The 18846-nt window shown below is 38.8% G+C and overlaps 1 protein-coding gene across 2 annotated transcripts; it reads right to left on the bottom strand.

Annotated features, from left to right (window-relative positions):
* Nucleotides 1-450: 450 nt before the first annotated feature.
* SAMD8 (sterile alpha motif domain containing 8) lies at nt 451-18797 on the bottom strand. 2 transcript variants are annotated; one of them, XM_066554305.1, is made up of 7 exons: nt 18674-18797; nt 17324-17476; nt 10544-11150; nt 8681-8776; nt 7873-7990; nt 6928-7078; nt 451-6021 (listed from the first exon to the last, which is right to left on the bottom strand). In XM_066554305.1, exons 3-7 carry the CDS (start codon nt 11116-11118, stop codon nt 5717-5719), a joined length of 1245 nt encoding a protein of 414 aa, XP_066410402.1. In that variant the 5' UTR covers nt 11119-11150; nt 17324-17476; nt 18674-18797; the 3' UTR covers nt 451-5716. The 2 variants fall into 2 exon arrangements, with proteins under 2 accessions (XP_066410402.1, XP_066410403.1); XM_066554306.1 differs by having other exon boundaries at nt 10544-11147.
* Between the last annotated feature and the right edge of the window lie 49 nt (nt 18798-18846).

The raw sequence follows: 18846 nt of genomic DNA, 5'->3' as shown, positions 1-18846 counted from the left end.
CCCACATCAAATAGTTTCTATGAACAGTCCAGTAAGTACCTATCCTATCCTAGTATCAGACTTCAGTACAATTTTGACAGCAACAGGAATTTAGTATTTGGCAGCTGTTTCCCTGCTCCAGGGAAAACCTGCAATTTTACCAGAATCTGTCACAGATCAGTGCTAAAAGAAAAAGCAAAGCCCTTACAGGTAGCTGAAAACTTTAAACCACAGCTGCACACCTACAATTCCTGCATTACCCAGAACAGTTACTTCTCCAGTAATGATTTGAAGTATATGCACATAGTTATAACAAATTCCCACAGCGTGTGCCAATTATATTTTGTAAGCATTACTTACTTCCATACTGAAGGAAAACCTCATAACACCATCACACCTGTGCTCAGGAACACTTTCACAGTCACAGTGCTAACAATGAACCATCATTTTGCATATAAAATACATCAAGCATTTGTCATCTTTCAAATATTTTATTTTAGTATTTTTAAATATGTTTAACACAACAAAGATATAAAACAATATATTAATTCAATCTGAGTTTAGAATCAAAACAATATTTACTTATTTACAGTATTCTACACTTCACTGGCATACCTTCTAGCCATTAGATAACACTATTTTCTCAGTCAGGACAAAACTGAAGTAACAGATCCGTGTGAAAAGCCAGGTTTCTACATCCTTATTATGTTAAGTACCACATACAATGCAGTTTGTGGTTTCTCAAATTTGACAAAATTTCTTCTTTTTTGACAAAAGTGAATTGAAAGAGCAAAACTAAGTTACAGTTAGTCTTTCTAACTACACAGTGAGGGCCAATAGGTCAGGTTGTTGTGCTCCACATTTATCACCTTAAGTTCCTACACACTTATTACAAACTGGCTTTTAAAATCTGCATGTCACTGAATTATGTACATAATACAGCAAATTTGTTAGGACATAAGTGGTAAGTCTGCAGGATACTGGTATATGGAAGGTTCAGTGTTCACAATACTGTAGTGTTTGAGGAGTTGTAAGGGGTTTTTTGTGCTCTTCTTCATATAACGAACAAGACATCAATAGGTTCACTCCAAAGAACTTGTTTTCCCCAGGAATACTGTTTCAATTAGAATAGTGACAAGGTCAAAGACAGATCAGAAATATTTTGTATTTTGTAATTTTATAAACCAGTGGTCTATCAATTAACCCTTATTGTTGAAGTCTAATGCACAAAATAATTCAGAGGGTAAGCTGTCTCACTGCTAGGACTTCTGTCAAATATACTTCTATCTTGGAAAGACTATGGTGGTATCTGCAGTTACAGGTCAGACTTCTAAAAAGGTTATTAAAAAAAAAATCAGTACTGTCTGTAGATTACTGCAAATCCTCCCTAACTCTTCAGCAAGAACTACATGGACAGGATGAAAAACTATCACAGTTGATTTACATTCTTTTTATCACACTCCAGGTCCATAAAATCTACTGGTTGGGGTTGGGTTTCTGGGGTTTTTTTTCCCATGACTGATTTCTGAAAACCAAATGGGCTTTCATATATCAGAAAACTAGCTAAACAGTAATAGACAAGTCTAGCACTAAGCATGCAGGCAATGGTTAAAAAGCAAGGAGGTATTAATTGCTGCAAAACACTTTTACTGGTGTCTGAGCCCAACTCCTCCCTCTTTACTCTCTTTTTGGCACTACACAAGATACAGCTGTAGAGTAAAGATTATAGGAACCTGTGCTTTTAACCTCCTTAGAGGTTTTCAGTAATTCTAAATAACATTATTTAACAAGCTTGCAACAAAAATAACATTTTCCCCCCAAATATTTTAACTGACCCTTGCTTCTTAAAGTAGGTAATTATCATGGTTTTATTCAGTCTTTTGGTTTTTGACAGATTTCTTTCAGAACCCAGTTAAGTAGAAATTTCTTTGAAATTGGAATGTTTTCTTCTACAGTAGATAGGAGGGGAGACATCAGAGAAAATCAAAAAGAAAGTGACATTACCTATTCCCATTATTGTGGGAGGATACCACACAGTATGCACTGGGCCTTATCCAAAAAAATGTTTAAACTAAAATGGTAACACTCACTGAAGTCAAGAGTATTTAGTAATTTGCTTGAAGTTAAGCATACAAGTCAATCAGTGCACTTCTGGGATCCAATTCTTGCTAGTCTTGGACATCTAAATACTTCAGGCCTATCTACATTTCTGTAGTGACACTTTGTGTGTTACTATGTTTGCCACTGGACATGAAGATAAATTGCATATATGGAAGCTTTCTATAGCATTGTTCAAGATCAGCTGGAGAACCTTGCTTAAAGATCCTTTCATCAGTTTTTGTCAGTGTAATCAGAATTTGTTAAAAACCACATCTATGAAAGTCTAATTCTGTGCAGGTGTAATGTCATAACCCACTTTAGGGATCTTTCAGAAATGAAAAACCAAAGGCAAAAGGTTTAGGAAAGTTATTATAAGAAACTGTGTCATAAGGTACAAAAAAAAACCAAAGAAAAAGGATGGGGAAGAGCCTGTGTGTCTATCACTTGCACGTGTGTGCATAAATATCCCCAAACTTATTAGGAAGAGCTCAACCCTATTGCCAAGTCTCAAATATTACTAAATTTGCTAAGCTAGCAAAAAAATGTGACCCTCCCCTTCTTCTGTATATATGGTTACTAATTTCAGACTTTGCTACTTGGTAAGTTTGTGCACTTTGTAGTTCTGATGTTGCTGAGACACTTGCACTTGCTGGCATTACACAGTAATTAATTCATTATTCTGCATTCAGATCATGTGGGCACTCACACAGACCACAGAGGACAACTTAGCACAAAAAAGGAGCAACATGTTAAAGGAGAGCAGTGGTGGCATGTGAACATAAAGGAAGACATCCCTGAACATACTAAGCATTAGATCCAGGGCCCAAGGTGCTCTGCTGCCTTTACTTAAAAGTACTTGTCAGCAACAGAAGCAGCAAAATGCTTTTAAAACAATGACTCAAAAGGAGTTACAAAATGTTAAACCTATCAGTTACCTGCAACTTGTTTCCATCTAATTAACAATAAACCTTACATTCCCAACCTTACAGACTGACCTGTGCTCTCTTGCAAGCAAGATCACATTTTTCTGTCTTCTATCAAATTCAAGCTTTCCTCTTGCATGTTTACAGACAGACACAATGAACTTCCAAAACAGCAGAGGACAATTACCCATACAATGTTTCAATCCTCTCCAATGCTAACAAAATCAACCATTTTATATTACTTATCCTGGGCTTAGGTATCTAGCATCAAGGGAAACAGCACAAAAGAACAAGCTTCTTTTAAAAAACAATGATAGATAAGGCTGATTTAAAAATGCAATTTACTTAAAGGAATTTGAAAATTAAATTAGAACAAAGAATCCTTACGTTTCAATGTATATAAACTTCACTACAAAAAATATTGAAATGATAGCTTTACTTTCTGTAAACATTGTTACAATGGGCTGTACTTGAAAATTCTCCTGCATGTGTAAGTTGCAGAATAGTATTTCAGTTTAGATGCAGTTATGCCAGTTACTACTCAAATGGTTATTTTCCGAATCAACAGTTTTGCAAGTTTAATTGCATACCTCTCCATATAACTCAGATTACAAACCTGCACATCCTGAGAACAGATGTTTCCTAGAGTTTAGAAAAACAGTATTCATAACTGTGTGCATTGCAAAGGCAAATATAAGTTAACAAATAGAGCTCTTTCATTATAAAGTCTCAAGAGGAATGTTCAAATTGCCTTTCTGAAATCAGAAAGTTAAGAGCAGCAAATGGCAAGTCTTTAAATCTTTCAGAATATTTTCTCCTTTTTTTAAAGTGTAAGCATACTCCCCCAATTTGGATGGCAAAAGCCATCAGGCTATGGTAGGTTTAACAATATATTATTAAATCTGCAATTTTGCTAAAAAATTGGAATGTTATAAATATAAAAATCTCTGTAATAGTACAGTGTACATGTGCTCATTACAGTTGGCAGAGATACTCCAAGATGCATAATTTTTCTGTGGAAGAGGAGCTAAATTAAGTTACAAAAATAATATGTACCATGAAGAGTGTAAGGTAGTCAAGTTAGTACAATCAAGGTATATAAAAGGAACACAATACAGCAAGGAGTAGCCCAAAGTAGGTTACAAGCCTCCAGACACAAAACCTTGCAAATTCCAAATGGATTCATTTCTGTGCACACCTAAGTACAAAGTGCCCATTAAGTCAGCTTGTACCAAGCTGGGAGTTATTTGTGTAACTTTCTAAACCTGACTTACACTACATTTGCACATCTGAACTTGCAATAATCAAATTAAAAGGTCTATGCCATTTTTATGATTTTGTACCTTGTACCTATCAGTTTTCATTTAGCACAAATGTAATTTCAAGGCTCTACAGACAACATTAGTATTGTCCCCTTACAATCCACTGCCTAAGAGACCAGCAACCCTTGTGTGACCCTGCTCATGCATTATGGACTGAGAGTGTTGGTTTGAGGTTTTGGGGTATGTTTTGTTGTGGGTTGTGGTTTGGTTTTTTTCAACAAGCAAAACTCAACTGTTTATGGTATCTTTCAGGGTAGTAAATGAGCAACTTAAATTAAGAACTAGCCTCTTTTCATAGTTGTTAGAAAAACATATACTGTGTTTTTATATATATAACCAAATATACTGTGCCTATATATTATATCCAGAGATAGTCACCATATTGTTGACACCAGAGTGCTAAAACATACATCAACATGAGCACTATTTCCAATACTCACTATTATTACTATTCATGAAAGAGTTACTACATGCATTTCCCCATCCATTTACAGGACAGTAAGATACACGAAGACAACTGTTCTTTTTTTCCAGCATTAAAGAAATGCTCCTGAAAAGCATGCATGAGTTTGGGTATAAAGTAATTAAGACCACACAAAAGTTACTTTGTGGCTTTAAACTCACTAAAGCTAAGTTTATTTTCAGTGGATGTTCCACTTACTGTAACTCATTTAAACACAAAAGGGAAAACTTTCAAGTGCTAGAACAACCATACAGACAACTGATGGACTAGACTAAATAAGTTCTCATTCAAAAAAATATCATCACTGCACAGCCACAAGGCAGACCTTCATTTTTGGCAACCTGTATGCAGACCATTTATACTGTCAAGTCTTGTAATTTAACAGTTAAGAGACTCTCTCAGCATGGAACTATACTGTTTTCTTCATTATGACACAGACCTCCTCATTTTTTAAATATACACAGTTTGTTTTAAAAATTACATGTATGACTGCTTTTAAAGAAAGGCTTTATAAAGTTTTCATTTTTTTGTCAGTATATGTAAAGGCTGGCACTCGGGCAACAAAGATTATCTGGACCTGTAAAGTGTGTGTTATATTCAACACATATTTCAGGTTAATGTTCCTGTAATAATAAACATTCCAATAAACATTCACACAGAACCTTGCCAAGGGTAACAGTATTCTGGTTTATATTCATGCTTCACTGATACCCTTTACCCATCCCTGCATTGTTTTCTGTTTTCACAAGGAGAAAACAAAACACATCCCTGTAAAGTATGGAAACCCCATTTTATGGCTAAGAATCCAAGAAACAAGGCAAGGAGGAGATCATGGAGTGAAAAATGTTACTTGACTTCCCCCTTGTAGCTAGCCTTGTAGGACCTTAGTCATAATGCTTCATAAAAATCTGAACTGACCCACACAGTCTTCAACCAATTAATCTTTTTAGTATAGTAGGTTTTGAAAAGGGCCAGCAATACTCATTGGGAACAGTACCATTAACATTGCATTCAAAAAAAGAAAACATAGGAAACCATATCCTTGCCCTCCTACTCTGATGATATGCTCTAGTATTAGCCAATGTATGGTAATACAAAAAGAGCCTTGTCGTGATGTAAAAGGCAATGAAGACATCTATAGAATAATGTTCATGTGCAGCCAAAATAAAGAAGATTCCAAAGAGATTCAGGACCCAGGACAAGGTGTGCAAGAAGTTCCAGCTCCTTGGCGTATCTAGAAGAAAACAGAAAGTTATTAACCTTGACTGTCTCAAAATGCAGGCCTAGACATTCCAAACTTTTATACAGATTTTTCATCCAAAAATGAGATGAAGTTATTCTCTTCATTCAAAAATGTCGTGTACAGGTCCAATAAATCCAACAAAAGTAACCATACAAGTTATATATGTCTATCAGTTCATGACTTCATTTACAAATGCATTTCTGGATTAACAAGAGCATCCTTAAATGGTTTAGCACCCTGCAAATCAGAATTCTTTGTTCAACATACTTCTTTTAATAAAAATGATGTCTTTTCTATGTTACAAGGAGGAAGATGTAATGAAAGCTACATTACTGTGATTGCAGTCATTACGTCATAGCTGAACTCAAAGGAATGATCTTTGCTTGCTGAAACATGTATCAAATCCCTGCTGGTGTTTATAGAAGGGTACTGCTGTTTCATATATTCTCACTTGCCATGGGGTTTGGTGATTGGCTTTATGGATTATACTAAATGTATGGAAAACTCGCCAGGTTTTGGCTGGCAGGACTCAGTGGAAGGTACCTAGGCAAGGGAAGAGTAACAGACAACCCTAAGTATCTTCCCAAGTATTCTCCCAGTAGCAAGCCAGGAAGCCTTTCTAATTTCTTGGCTCACATGTTCAATGAAAAGTACCTTATTCATCCCCCCCATGCAAGGAGGTGGTGTTCCTTTCCTTACTGTGACTTGGCTTTCACAAACTTGAGAAAGAGAACAGCAATCTGAATTTGTATTTGTTTGCTTAAATGTTACACTTTGAACTTTCTGAGAAGGTCAAGGAGCAGATATTCTTAATACTTAAGGACATTCAAATGTTTACACTCTCACACCTCTGTACATACTCTTAAGGACATTTGAGTATTGACACTCTGTACTCACATTCTGTGACAAAGAAGTTGAGCATGGTCAGGACGACAGTGTGACCACTGAACATATAATCTCCACATGTGTGCACTCCAGTCAGAGTCATTCCAAAGCCACTCCAAATTGCAAATGCCCGCTGGAGTTTGGCCCAAACATTGCCATACAACTGAAAAACAGTGATATTAACCTTTACTAAGTTCCAACTCCACGGCCCAAACAGTATATCCCTAAAGTGAGCTGTACTGCACTATGTTTGTTTAATACCATTTTATCATGTTGTGTCTTTTATTAAAATGCAGGTTATTACATCTTTGGATTTCACTGTGGCAATGAGTCACATTAGTAACTGCAATTACTAATTGTATTCATCATACCTCTTATGAATACGGGAATTTAGAGCAAGTATTTTGTTCCAAGTGATTTACCCACAGAGCTTGCCACCTTTTTTGAATGTGTTCAGTCTCCCAAATGTATCATTATCAAGCTTTCCATTTGTTCAGCTCAAACCTCTCCTAACTAAAAGTTAGGATGAAACCATAAAATCCCACGTTCTAAGAATATCCCTTATGAGAAGGGGTGAAATAATAATCGTTTGTTAGGTTTTTTTCCAAAACCATGCAACCAACAAGACAGAGAAATGATTACTTCTTTCTTCATGAAGTTAGTAGCTTAAGTGCACACACCTCTTTGACTTTCTGTCTCTGTTTTACAGTGTGAAACATTCTGAACACCCTTCCCCAAATAACCATATACTCTCCAGAGTGGCAAGTGCTTCTAGGACCCCTAGGGATGTTTGCCTGAATATGGCAATTAATGCAAGGACAAGGAAACAGGAGAGAAACATGATGTTCTTAAAACACACACGTCTAACACTATGGTTGCAACAATCTTAATCACGTCTTGAGTAGTTTTTTACAAAAGGAAACAGGAAAAATAATATAAAGCACTTGAAGTTTTTACCTTTCCAGTACACTGCAAGTGCTGTCCTGGCACGGAGAGTGAGGTAACAAACATTGTAATGCAGCGTAATAGAAACACTGTCCCCATGAGGCTGCACAGCCTGCGCAGCAGAATAGATCTGGGAAAAGTACACAGGAACTGAGATCTGGGAAGTTATGATAAAAACATTTCACCTCACCCCAACTTAATCCCATTAAGTCCTGACATCATCACTGCAAGTTTCACAACAATTCTTTTTTTCCAATTAAGTAGTACTGTAAAAATAAGGTTCCACATGACAGGGTGAGACATTGTAGCAAGCTTACTGTCACCAAAAGATACAGCTCCACCTCTGCAGCTACTCCTGTGCTAGCTTTGGCACTCATACCTTCTGTTGGCAAACTGATAAAATCAATAAACCAGTGAAAATTTAACTTAAAATATGCATGCACACAAAAGCATTTTCTATCTCTCTGTGAAAGCAAATTGCCAGGCTGACTCAGACATCCTGTGGCAATTCATTCTTGTGGCACTTTCTTATACAAAGCTGTTATAGCATGAGAGTATATACTGACAACTTTTTGAAATACCTATGTTCTGAAGGAAATTACTTATAAATATGGTAGAAAAGTGAATTCAGATTACTCCTTTGAAAGATTCACAAGCCATCAATCTTGATGAAATCCTCCCTAATCCATTTTAACAGAGACATACTAGGAGTTGACAAGATTCTTATAGAATGGAACTTCTTAAACAACCATAATAAATTCTTGTTATGGTCTTTTCTCTGCATCAAAGGACCAGTTAATTTGGATTTTATAAAATCTACCTGTGTTTGTGAAGCAGAAGAACCAAGAGCCAAATGTAGCAAAGAATTACACCACATACTTCAGTCATAGCAAAAGCCCATGGTATCCTAGGGACACTAAAAAAAAAAAGACAAAGCAGAAAGTTAATACAAAGGCTTAATTTTTTTCCTAGTCTTGGTACTGAAAATAAGGGCATGTGAGGTTCTAACCTCAAAACTTATTTGCATTCATCTGACAATAGTATAAACTACAGTCAAAAATACTTTTGTTAGACTGAATGAAATATAGAATTTGGAATATATTCAGTTATCTTATCTCCTTCCTAATAATGTGCTTTCAGTTTCCACAGATTTCACTAAGGGAAAATCTCTAGTATGCTCTCTTAATTCACATGTGATGTACTAACAGGATGTGTTCCTCCACTATTGTTTCACAACAACCTTTTTCATTCTGACAAAAACTTGCATCATGTCAATTATGCTGCTTATGCTTGCAAGAATGCCATGTCAATGCAATGAATTAAATGCTGCAAGGCCAAAAACATGAAACACTTGTAATGAAGCAGAACTGCCCAGAGAAGTATCAGGGAATATAAAAATTGTTTTCAAAACTTCAGTAATACATTAAAACATTTCAGCCTTCCCTGTCAAAAGATCTAAGACTAAGACCTTCTTGCACTCATAAGGCACCAGTAACAATTTCCACTCTTCAGTCACCAAAATACAGATCAACAAATTTCAAGAGAGGCTGCTCCTTGTACTTTTGTGCTCCCCCTGATACAAAGGGGTAGCAAAGCACCACTCAAACATGAGCTTTGTAGTAATCCTCTGTCATTGTTCTGTGAGCTGCTGCTTTCTGGCCTCCCCCATCCTCCTGCACACTGAATACCCAGGGAGCACCCTGGGAACAAAATCCAATAATGCCACAGCTCCTGTTCTCTCTGCCCTCTTCCACTCTGTTGGATGTGGGCTGTCCTTGATGAGTTATATATACCTTTATGGAGGATTCTGCACTCTTACTCAAAAGATTAGAGTCTTACTGACTTCTTGAAAGCCATAAATGAAAATGGAAATTACTGGCAAGAACAGGAAGATCACAAAGGCTGAACTTCATAACAGTTTAGCTCATCTTTTAAAACTCTCTAGGCAGTTAAGTTCTCCATGGTGCAAGTGCTCTTTCTCAAAGGGAACATTTATTCTCTATTAAACCTGTTGTCAATGACTAGAATTCGACCTTTGCCATTGTGTCTCTTCTTTGCCTGAAGTGAAATATTTTCTTTAAAAAAATGAGCAGGTACTGCATAAATCACAACAGTGGTTTAATAACCTGTTAAAAGAGATGCTGGTCTTTTCATTCAACTTGAGTTTCCCTAGACCATCTTCAGCAAGCTGACAGTGGGAAGACCGTAAAAACAGTACCAATGCTGTTCCCTTTCAATTTTCTTGCTCACTCACAGATCAAAATATTCCTTCATCCAAAGGTTTTTTTATATCAAGACACGTTAAGCTTCGTGGCAGAAAGTGGATTTCAGAAAATGCATATGGCTGCATATCTATGCCAGCTGACCATCACACTTTTTACCAGAATGCAAGGATGGACAAAGTAATTTCTGTGTTGTAATGAGTTTAAGATGCAAAACTAAAATATAAACTAGATAGAACAACAGCTCAATTTATTTTCCCCTAAACCCAAATCTCTGCATCTACCTGATCCGCATTTCTTTTAGCAGAAGGACTTACTAGACTTTTATTACTATTTTGCAGAGGCATTTCTAGAGCACATGAAACTTTCTTCTAGAGCATATGAAACTTTGAAAACAGATAAAAGACAGCCTGTATTTTAACCATCACATTACTATTTTGTTTAGAAAGAAAATGTCTTACCTATCTAGAAATATGTCTGGCAGAGGTGGATATGTTTGCATGTCAGGTACTCGCTCGTGTACTATCACCATGACAAATGATGTAAAGCCAAACACTATGAAGACATACACACAACTTAAAACTGTCTTCCAGTACTCTGGGTCCAGTCTTCGTGTGGCATGTTTGTTTTTTCCGTTTGCATATTGATACTGATCACCATTCAAGTCAGTAATTGGTCCATCATAGTCCCGAGGTACCTCACCATTACAAAACCAATCTCCCCCCTGTAGTGAACCAGCTGGGGACACTGTGCCAGCATGACCATCACTGGTGTAACCCAGCTCTTCCAGGACATCAACGTGCTGCTTCTGCAGTTTGCGTATGGACAACATCAGCCTCTTGATATCCCCCAAGATTTTGATTTCCAGAGGAGGAGATCGCAAGTCATACTCAGTAAGTGTCAGCAGGGTAATTCCATCCAGCCTGTGTCGGTTGCACAAAAGATCCACGTACTCACAGAAGCCTTCTTCCTTCAGCCACTTGGCCACGTTCTTGGTAGTCCAGCGTCGAATGCAGAGCTGGTTACTGCCCGCCATCCTGCCCTTGATCCGCCACTCACACTCACCTGCTGCACAGCCGAGAGAGAGAGACATCACCAGAGTGTTCAACACACATCACTGAAATGCCAGCTCTCTTGTGCCATTTTAGATGCTCAATTAGCCCAAGACATTTTACATAAGAGATAGCCAAAAACCAGACCTAATTTCTAAGGCAAATAATACAAAAATGTGGTTTTTTTCAAGAAAAACTAAATTAAGATTATCTCATTTGCTCCTAAATAGAAACCTAAAGTTTCCAAGAAGCAGAATATTTCCTAGATGTATCCAGTATACTGTTCTAATTTTGTTGCAAATAAATAAATAAATAAATCCTGCTTTGTTAATTACATTAGGCAATGAAAATCAAATACTACTCTTTAAATACCAGCTTAATCATTAGACTTTTCCACTGTTTGCAGTTCATCAACTACATGAGGAAGTACAGTCAGCAAACACACAAAACTGAATTAAAGCTGAAATAATACATTTCAATACAGTCCAATATGTCCCACTGTTTTAAAATACTACTGAAGCTTTGATGACATGACATTCTCCCACTCCTTCCAAGTAAACCTAAGTCTAGATATCTGCAACAGTATTGAACTGAAGTATGTTAGTTGTATGATGATGGTACAACCATCCTATTTCTTTGTTTGATCTCAATAATTAAGATAGATACTTACTGAATTGTGAATCCTTTAAAATACTCAGCTTTCAAAAACAGCATTACTAGAAATGAAGTACTGGTTTAAGCTTCAAAGCATTTTTTAAATGGATGTGGTAATAGATAGCATAGTAATACACCAAAACCAGAAGAGAGGTATTCTCTCCATACAGATTTCCTGATCTGTGTTCCTGACTCTAGAATATTGCATGAAGGAAGGAGAGACAGCTCAGCAACATTTTAGTCACATGGTGGTGACAAGTCACCAGAAAAACAACCAAGAAAAAAGTTAACCACAGGACATTATATGGAACACAACAGAACTCTGAAAGGCTACCAGTGAAGTAAAAGTACTAAAACGTTTATGCAATATTGAAGACCCACAGCAGAAGAGAATGGATTTGTGCATAATTTATATTTGGTAGCTCATGTACAGCTACCACCTAAGAAACAGCTACAATATCACAGCTCTTTTGTACTCGAAAAAAAGTCTAATTAACTAAAATGCTTCAATCATGCCAACCAAATCTCAGAAAACACAAGGCACTACAATGCACTATTGCCACATACATCATTCAAGGCTTTCAGAATGAAAGTAAAGAAACAGTGTATTTAATCTATTATTTAGCTGCTGTCTATAGTAAACTGGTAGTCAAATCCATCATGAATATTCAGCACAGTTCTCCATCTTTTTCAAGGGCACAGCTCCTCCAGAAACAGAACGTCTTTCCTTCTCACTTCTTTTTTTTTAAGGAGGTACAGTACCTATTGTGCTCTTAATATAATTACTGGATGCAACTTTTTCTTCTGGCTTTCATCTAACAGAACCACAAAGTATTTTATACTATATCAGAGAAGATTCAATTTGCCAAATGAGATTTCTCAGCAGTGCAAAAGCAATATTTTAGAAGAAAAATGAGCACACAAATCACACTTACCCTTCTAAAATAATTAAGGGCATAATACATCTGAAGATATTCTCTCAGCAGTTGACTGTATATTAAAAACTTGTACTTAATTCATTGCTAAAATTTCTCAGTACCTCATATACAGTCAATAAGTATATAAGCTTTAACACCTTGATTTAAATAGTTGCCCAAAATGAAAAAACCCCAAACTCCTAGAATATCTGCATATGCTATATGCTTCCTTCTCGATATGAAAGGGTATTTTCTCATTTTTATGTTATCGTACTATTTCTGAAAGTGTAGCTCAAAAATAACTCTAACAATTATTTTGGTCACACGGCTAATAAAATAAATTATGATACTTAATTTGATTAAATGTCCTGGCCCACTCCCCCTGCAGTGGGATGGTGGGGGAGGACTGTAAAAAGGCAAACCCAAGGGGATGAGATAGGAACAGTTTAATAATGGTAATAAAGTAAAATACAGTAATAATAACAGTGAAAATAACAAAAAGAGAGAAGAACAACACCCAAGAAAGACAAGTGATGCACATTACAACTGCTCAGCACCTGCTGACCTTTGTCCAGCCAGTTTCCCAGCAGTGGTCAGCCCCTCTGGGCCAATCTCCCCCCTCCATTTATATACCAAGCAGGGCATTCCATGGTATGGAATGTTCCTTGGGCCAGGTTCAGGTCAGCTGTCCTGGCTGTGTCTCTACCAGCTTCTTCTGCCCCTCCTCACTGGCAGAACAGGGGAAAATCAAGAACTCCTTGACTTAGGGTCAGCACCACTGAGCAACATCTAAAACATGAGTGTACTGTCAACATTGTTCTTATACTATTCCAAAATATCCAGTAAAAATAAACAAACTTGAGTTGCCAAACTGAACTTCCAGAAAAACAGATTACATACAGAAAAGAAAAGAAGTTGTTAATCCCAGTGAGTTTTATAACATAGTAATCATCATGGGTTTTCTAAAAGCAGTGAATGTAAACTCACGACACAAATACACTCAACTTACTGATATTGTCTTCTAATCAAAGCAGCTTCTGAGGACAAAGGCAGGAAACTGTCCCTAACCTAAGAGAATTCCATTCATTTGTTACAAGTCAAGTAGCCTAACAGCAGCTTAGTCTTCTTTCATCTGGCATTGCTGGAATAAAAATCAACCCTTATCAAAGGTGCAATAAAAGTAACCTTACAACACTGAATCAGCACACCCATCAAAGGTCACTATGGGCTGGACCTGGGAGAAAGTCTACATTAAACCGCAAGATGCAACTGATAGGACCTGCTCTGTTTTTAAACACTGTCAACAAAAGGACACTTAACCAACTGGAAAAGACAAAGAAATGACCACAAAACACAAATTTAAAATATTACACAGAGCAGGTAGCTAATTTCATCTCAACAGCAACAGGTAAACTCATTTTTCAATGACAAAGCAACTTCTTAAATCCTGAAACTGCCTTCCCTTTCAGACTACTCAATTGGTGACACTTGTGTGGTTTAAAGGGTAAAAGGCACTCTCCCTAATAATTGTAACACCTGGAATACAGTACAAAGCCCTATGTGCAACTGCTCCTGCTCCTTTTTGAAGCTGAAGAATGTTGCATAACTTTTACACAACTACACTGCTATGTAAGAATAACGCAGCAGAGGCCAAGTCCCCTAGATAACTGCACCTGTCTTCTGGAAGGAAACAGCTCTGGGAACTACTTTGCCTTCCATATTACTAGTTTTATCCCTAAAGCAAATAATGGGTAACATTACTTAATGATGAATAACACACATGAGTAACACAAAGCAAGCACAGACTGAAGCGTCAGAGGGTAAAATACACTTTTCACCTGACATCAGCAATGTCTGTAGCTAGTTAGTGGATTATTTTCCTGGTACTGTGACTTAACACTTAGCAAGCCTGTCAACAGTATGTATTGTGTGTCCCATTTTCTTGCACCAGCCTTTCAATTAACAGCATGAGCACAATGCATATGAACTGTATATGTATAAATATTTACTTTTTTAAAAGAAAAACATTACTTTCTGAGCCATAAACATTCCTACAACTTGGCTGTGGCATCTTAAGAAATAAGATGCCTCTGAGAGGCTGACTATACCCTAGCTGACAGCAAAATTTTGTAGATTTATATCTAGAGAAAATTAACCTCCCTCAACATGATTGTCCATGATTCTATCATGTTCCCATCTACTGAATTGCTGCCAGTCAACCATTAATTCCCTAACTTTCCTAGCTTACAGACTTTGAGACTGTATATTGAGGTAAAAATGTGGGAAGTTGAATCTGCTTATCACTACTCTAGCCAAGGAAAAGTAGCATTAATATCACAGTAACATTAGGCTGCAAACTTGATTAGAGCAGTCACAGCTGAAGGGTTAAACAACCTAGTTAGGTCTGCAGCAGTTAGCAGAGGGCTGACTGGTTTTGTTTATTCTAGACACATATGCAAAATCTCTACTGGCACCATGACTGCTTTACCACCTGCCCTCAGGTACCTGGGAGAGCCTTGCCCCTTGCTTTTTTCCCCATAGATTCATTTCCCACCATCCTGGAGAGGAATTTTAGGAAGGATGCTGAACAACTACCAGATCTCAAGTGATTTAACCTACATTTCTGTGTGAAGGTTTCAAGCTGCAGTTTGAAAACAGGCCATCCCAACTCGGCCCCCCCTTCACTGGGTCTGCTGGCTTAGGAGCACATCCCACACCTCAGGGGAGAGGCTGTTCCCTGCAAAGGCTGCTACTTCACCCATGTTGGTGGCCTTGGTTCCCCAGCACAAAAAAGCTACACAAAAACATGTGCTGAGCCAGCCTGCAATAATAAGGCTACTGTCACACACCAACTTAGCAATGCTGTGCTGGAAAAAGAACACACAGCACTGCCTTGTTATGCAGCACAAGGCTCAGCTACTCTGCTGACTCTGACTTACATGAGAAGCTTGTCACCTGCTCTTCCTGGAAACTCTAAATTCTTCAGTGCTTATTTAAAGCAAATAGCACCAAAGATTTCACTGCCATATAGCATACAGTGGCTTAGTCCTTACTTCCTAAATGCCACCGGATACATATAATATGCTAGGTGTCTTGTAAGCAGAAGGACAAAAAGAACACATGCAAAAACAATACATGATTTTTCAAGAGTTTTGAACCACAATGGCTACCATACTACATATAAAATTGATCAAACACATCACAATGCCCACCATGAGACAACATACGGTATTTTCCTGAAGCAAGAATACAATAATTTCAAATGCATAAATATTGCTGTAAAACTTGCATTGAGTTTTAAATAGTGACTTTGGTATCATAAGTGAGATGATCAGCAATAGCTTAACTGTACTCAAAGTTCTTAGTGCTATGTATGAAGGTAAGATAAGAAATCTCAAAGTAACACTAGCTTAGTCTTAGGTTTTAAGCCATCAAGGAAGATGAGCTTTTTGAGAATTATGTACTGAAGTGCAGCTTGTGTATCAAATATTAGTGAGACACCTCCATGCAAGAGTGACAGCAGCTACTACAGAAAGTCCTGAAAGTTAAACATGTTTGTCTTAAGAACCACCACGTACAGTTACATATTGCATCAAAATGAACAGAATACAAACTGCTCCCTGACTCTTACACCTCATGAAGCCAAACAGGCTGTACTATACTCAAGTGAACACTAAGAGCAGCTCAACTCCTAATCTACTAACCAGCTAACAAAACAAATTTTTATACTACTGCCACCATTCAATGCACACACAAGTGATTTTTAAACAACTGATCAAGTACTCCACCACTTATCTTAGGATGTCATTCACAGTATTTCACTACTATTTGACTAAGTTCTTGAACATTTTACATGCTAAATATCAAGTGTCAAGTATTTTTCTTCCAGTTTCAAGTAGTATATCCCTTCTGTGACAGAATAATGGCTGCTCTTTATCCCTATACAACTTAGGAGTAACAATTCAAGTTTCTTTCTCCCCTTTTCTTCCCACACTCTCATCTTACTGTGGAGATAGGAGAAGACATGAACAAACTCTCCATACAAATGAATACCAGAACAATATCTGAAGTGAAACTGTGTTTCATCTTACTCTCCACAACCATTTACAATCTGATCTTTCTGGTCGAGTGAAAATCTAATAGCCTTCCTCATTTTAGATGCATTAAAGTAGGCAAGAAATAAAAAAACTTCTAAAAGGCATGTGATTATCAAACAAACATGAACAGTGTAATATGGTTAGTGGATCTCAACCAGCTAAGTGGGCTGCAAAAGCAAGCTCTGTACACAGAAAAGCGATACTACAGAACTCAAAAGATTACAGTTCCTAGGCCAACCTGTATTTTAATAGTATCCTACTAAAATAAACCCCCAACCAGCCAGCAGAAACAACACCCATAAAAGGGCAAACAAGATAATTTAAAATTCTTGTGCTTTACAAATGTACAGGACATCTCCTTCACTTCTAAGCAGTACTTATACAACAAAACCTTAGAAAACTTTACAAAATTTCTTTCACCTGGTATAAAAATCACTTCACACTAATCCTACAGGTTAGTTCCACCTTTCTTCTACATCACAGAAAGCAAAATGAAGAAAAAGACACAGTCATTTCCTTACCTCTGATATTCAGCAAGAAGCACCCCCTACCAAACAGGAGGGGCACTTAAATGCCGGGAAATGTCTTCCGAGCTCTTGCCACTCCAGGGCACAGCATGATCAGCTGCTCTGTGGAGGTGGCACAGACACCATGCCCAGCTGCACAAGGGAGCTCTGTGGAGACAGAGCAGACATTAGCCAAGTTGAATTTTGCCATCGAGTCATTTTACAACACAGAATGAGCACTGCACATAAAAAAATTTTATAAAATTAATTTTGCAAACTGAAGCCTCAAATACAAAACCATAAGACCACTTCAACTTATGCCAAACGTTAACACTAACACTACCTCTCATTTGCCTCTTCCATTAACTTAGGGAGCTGGAAAAACCTACCTTTTTGAAGTGTTGGGGTTTTTTAATAGCAATCTGCAATAACTAAGTGAATAAGGCCACATAATCCATCAGTAATATAGATTTAAGAGACTGAGTGGGTAACAGTTCCAGTACTTTCGACTTCTTTATGCTCAGGCCCTAAACTTGCACACACTCTCCCCACAGGCAGACCCCACCATTTAACCCTGAAACTCGAAGAGGACACATAAAAACCAGTAACAGCACTATTCCATGCTGCCTTCTTAATAATCAAATCCTACACACTCAACAGCATTTTTATTCAAAACTGAACATTTTGTCCTCAGAAAACACACCAATTTTATTGAAAAAAGTAACAAGAATATCTATTTTGACCGGTACAACCGTTTCGTTATCTGACTGTAAGAGTGACACAAAACATCATTTCCAGGAACGATCTGTTCGCTGCGGAGGCTGACGCGGGAGTCACAAACCGCACGGGTCCCCTCTGCCCCCAGGCCCCACAACAAACCGCACAGGGCCCGCAGGCCCCGGCCCCCCGGTGCCGTCCCACACCTTCACACGCCTCTCCTAACGAGGCCGGCAAAGTTCACCCGAGAGCGGCACAGCCGGGCTCAAGGGCTGACCCCTTCAGCCCGAAGCCTGCCGGCGACACGGCCCCAGCGCGCAGCTGGTGCTCCGGGCCGGGCGCTCACGCTCGCCAGAGATGTGCCGGGCCGGGCGGGCGCCGTAATTACGGCGGAGCGGATTTTAGCGCGGACACACAGCACGGGAGGCTCGTCCTCCCCCCAGCAGGCGAAGCTGCTCTCCTCCCGCACAGCCTCTGCGCCCCGAGACTCGCGGGGCCCGCCCGCACCCCGGGGGTTGATGCCGCAGCGGGGGCAGCGACGGGGACCCGGCGGGCTCCCGCCTGCGGGGCGGCCCCACGGGAGGGAAGGCAGGAAGGGTCCCCGGTCCGGGCCTCCCGGGAAGGGCCCCGCGGCTCGCCCCGCCTCACCTGCCGCCGAGTGGCGGTGCCGCCGCGCCGGCCCTGGGAGCTGCGGCAGCGGCTCCTCCGCGCCCTACCCGTGCCTCTGCCCGTGCCTCTCCTCGGCGGCAGCGGCGGCCACCGCCACCCCCCATCCCCCGTCCGGAAGCGGCGGCGGCAGCGCCGGCAGGCGGCGGCGGAAG

Source organism: Molothrus aeneus, chromosome 8 (genome assembly GCF_037042795.1).
Source record: "Molothrus aeneus isolate 106 chromosome 8, BPBGC_Maene_1.0, whole genome shotgun sequence".
Classification (NCBI taxonomy): Eukaryota; Metazoa; Chordata; class Aves; order Passeriformes; family Icteridae; genus Molothrus; species Molothrus aeneus.
This window is presented reverse-complemented; position numbering and strand designations above follow the sequence as displayed.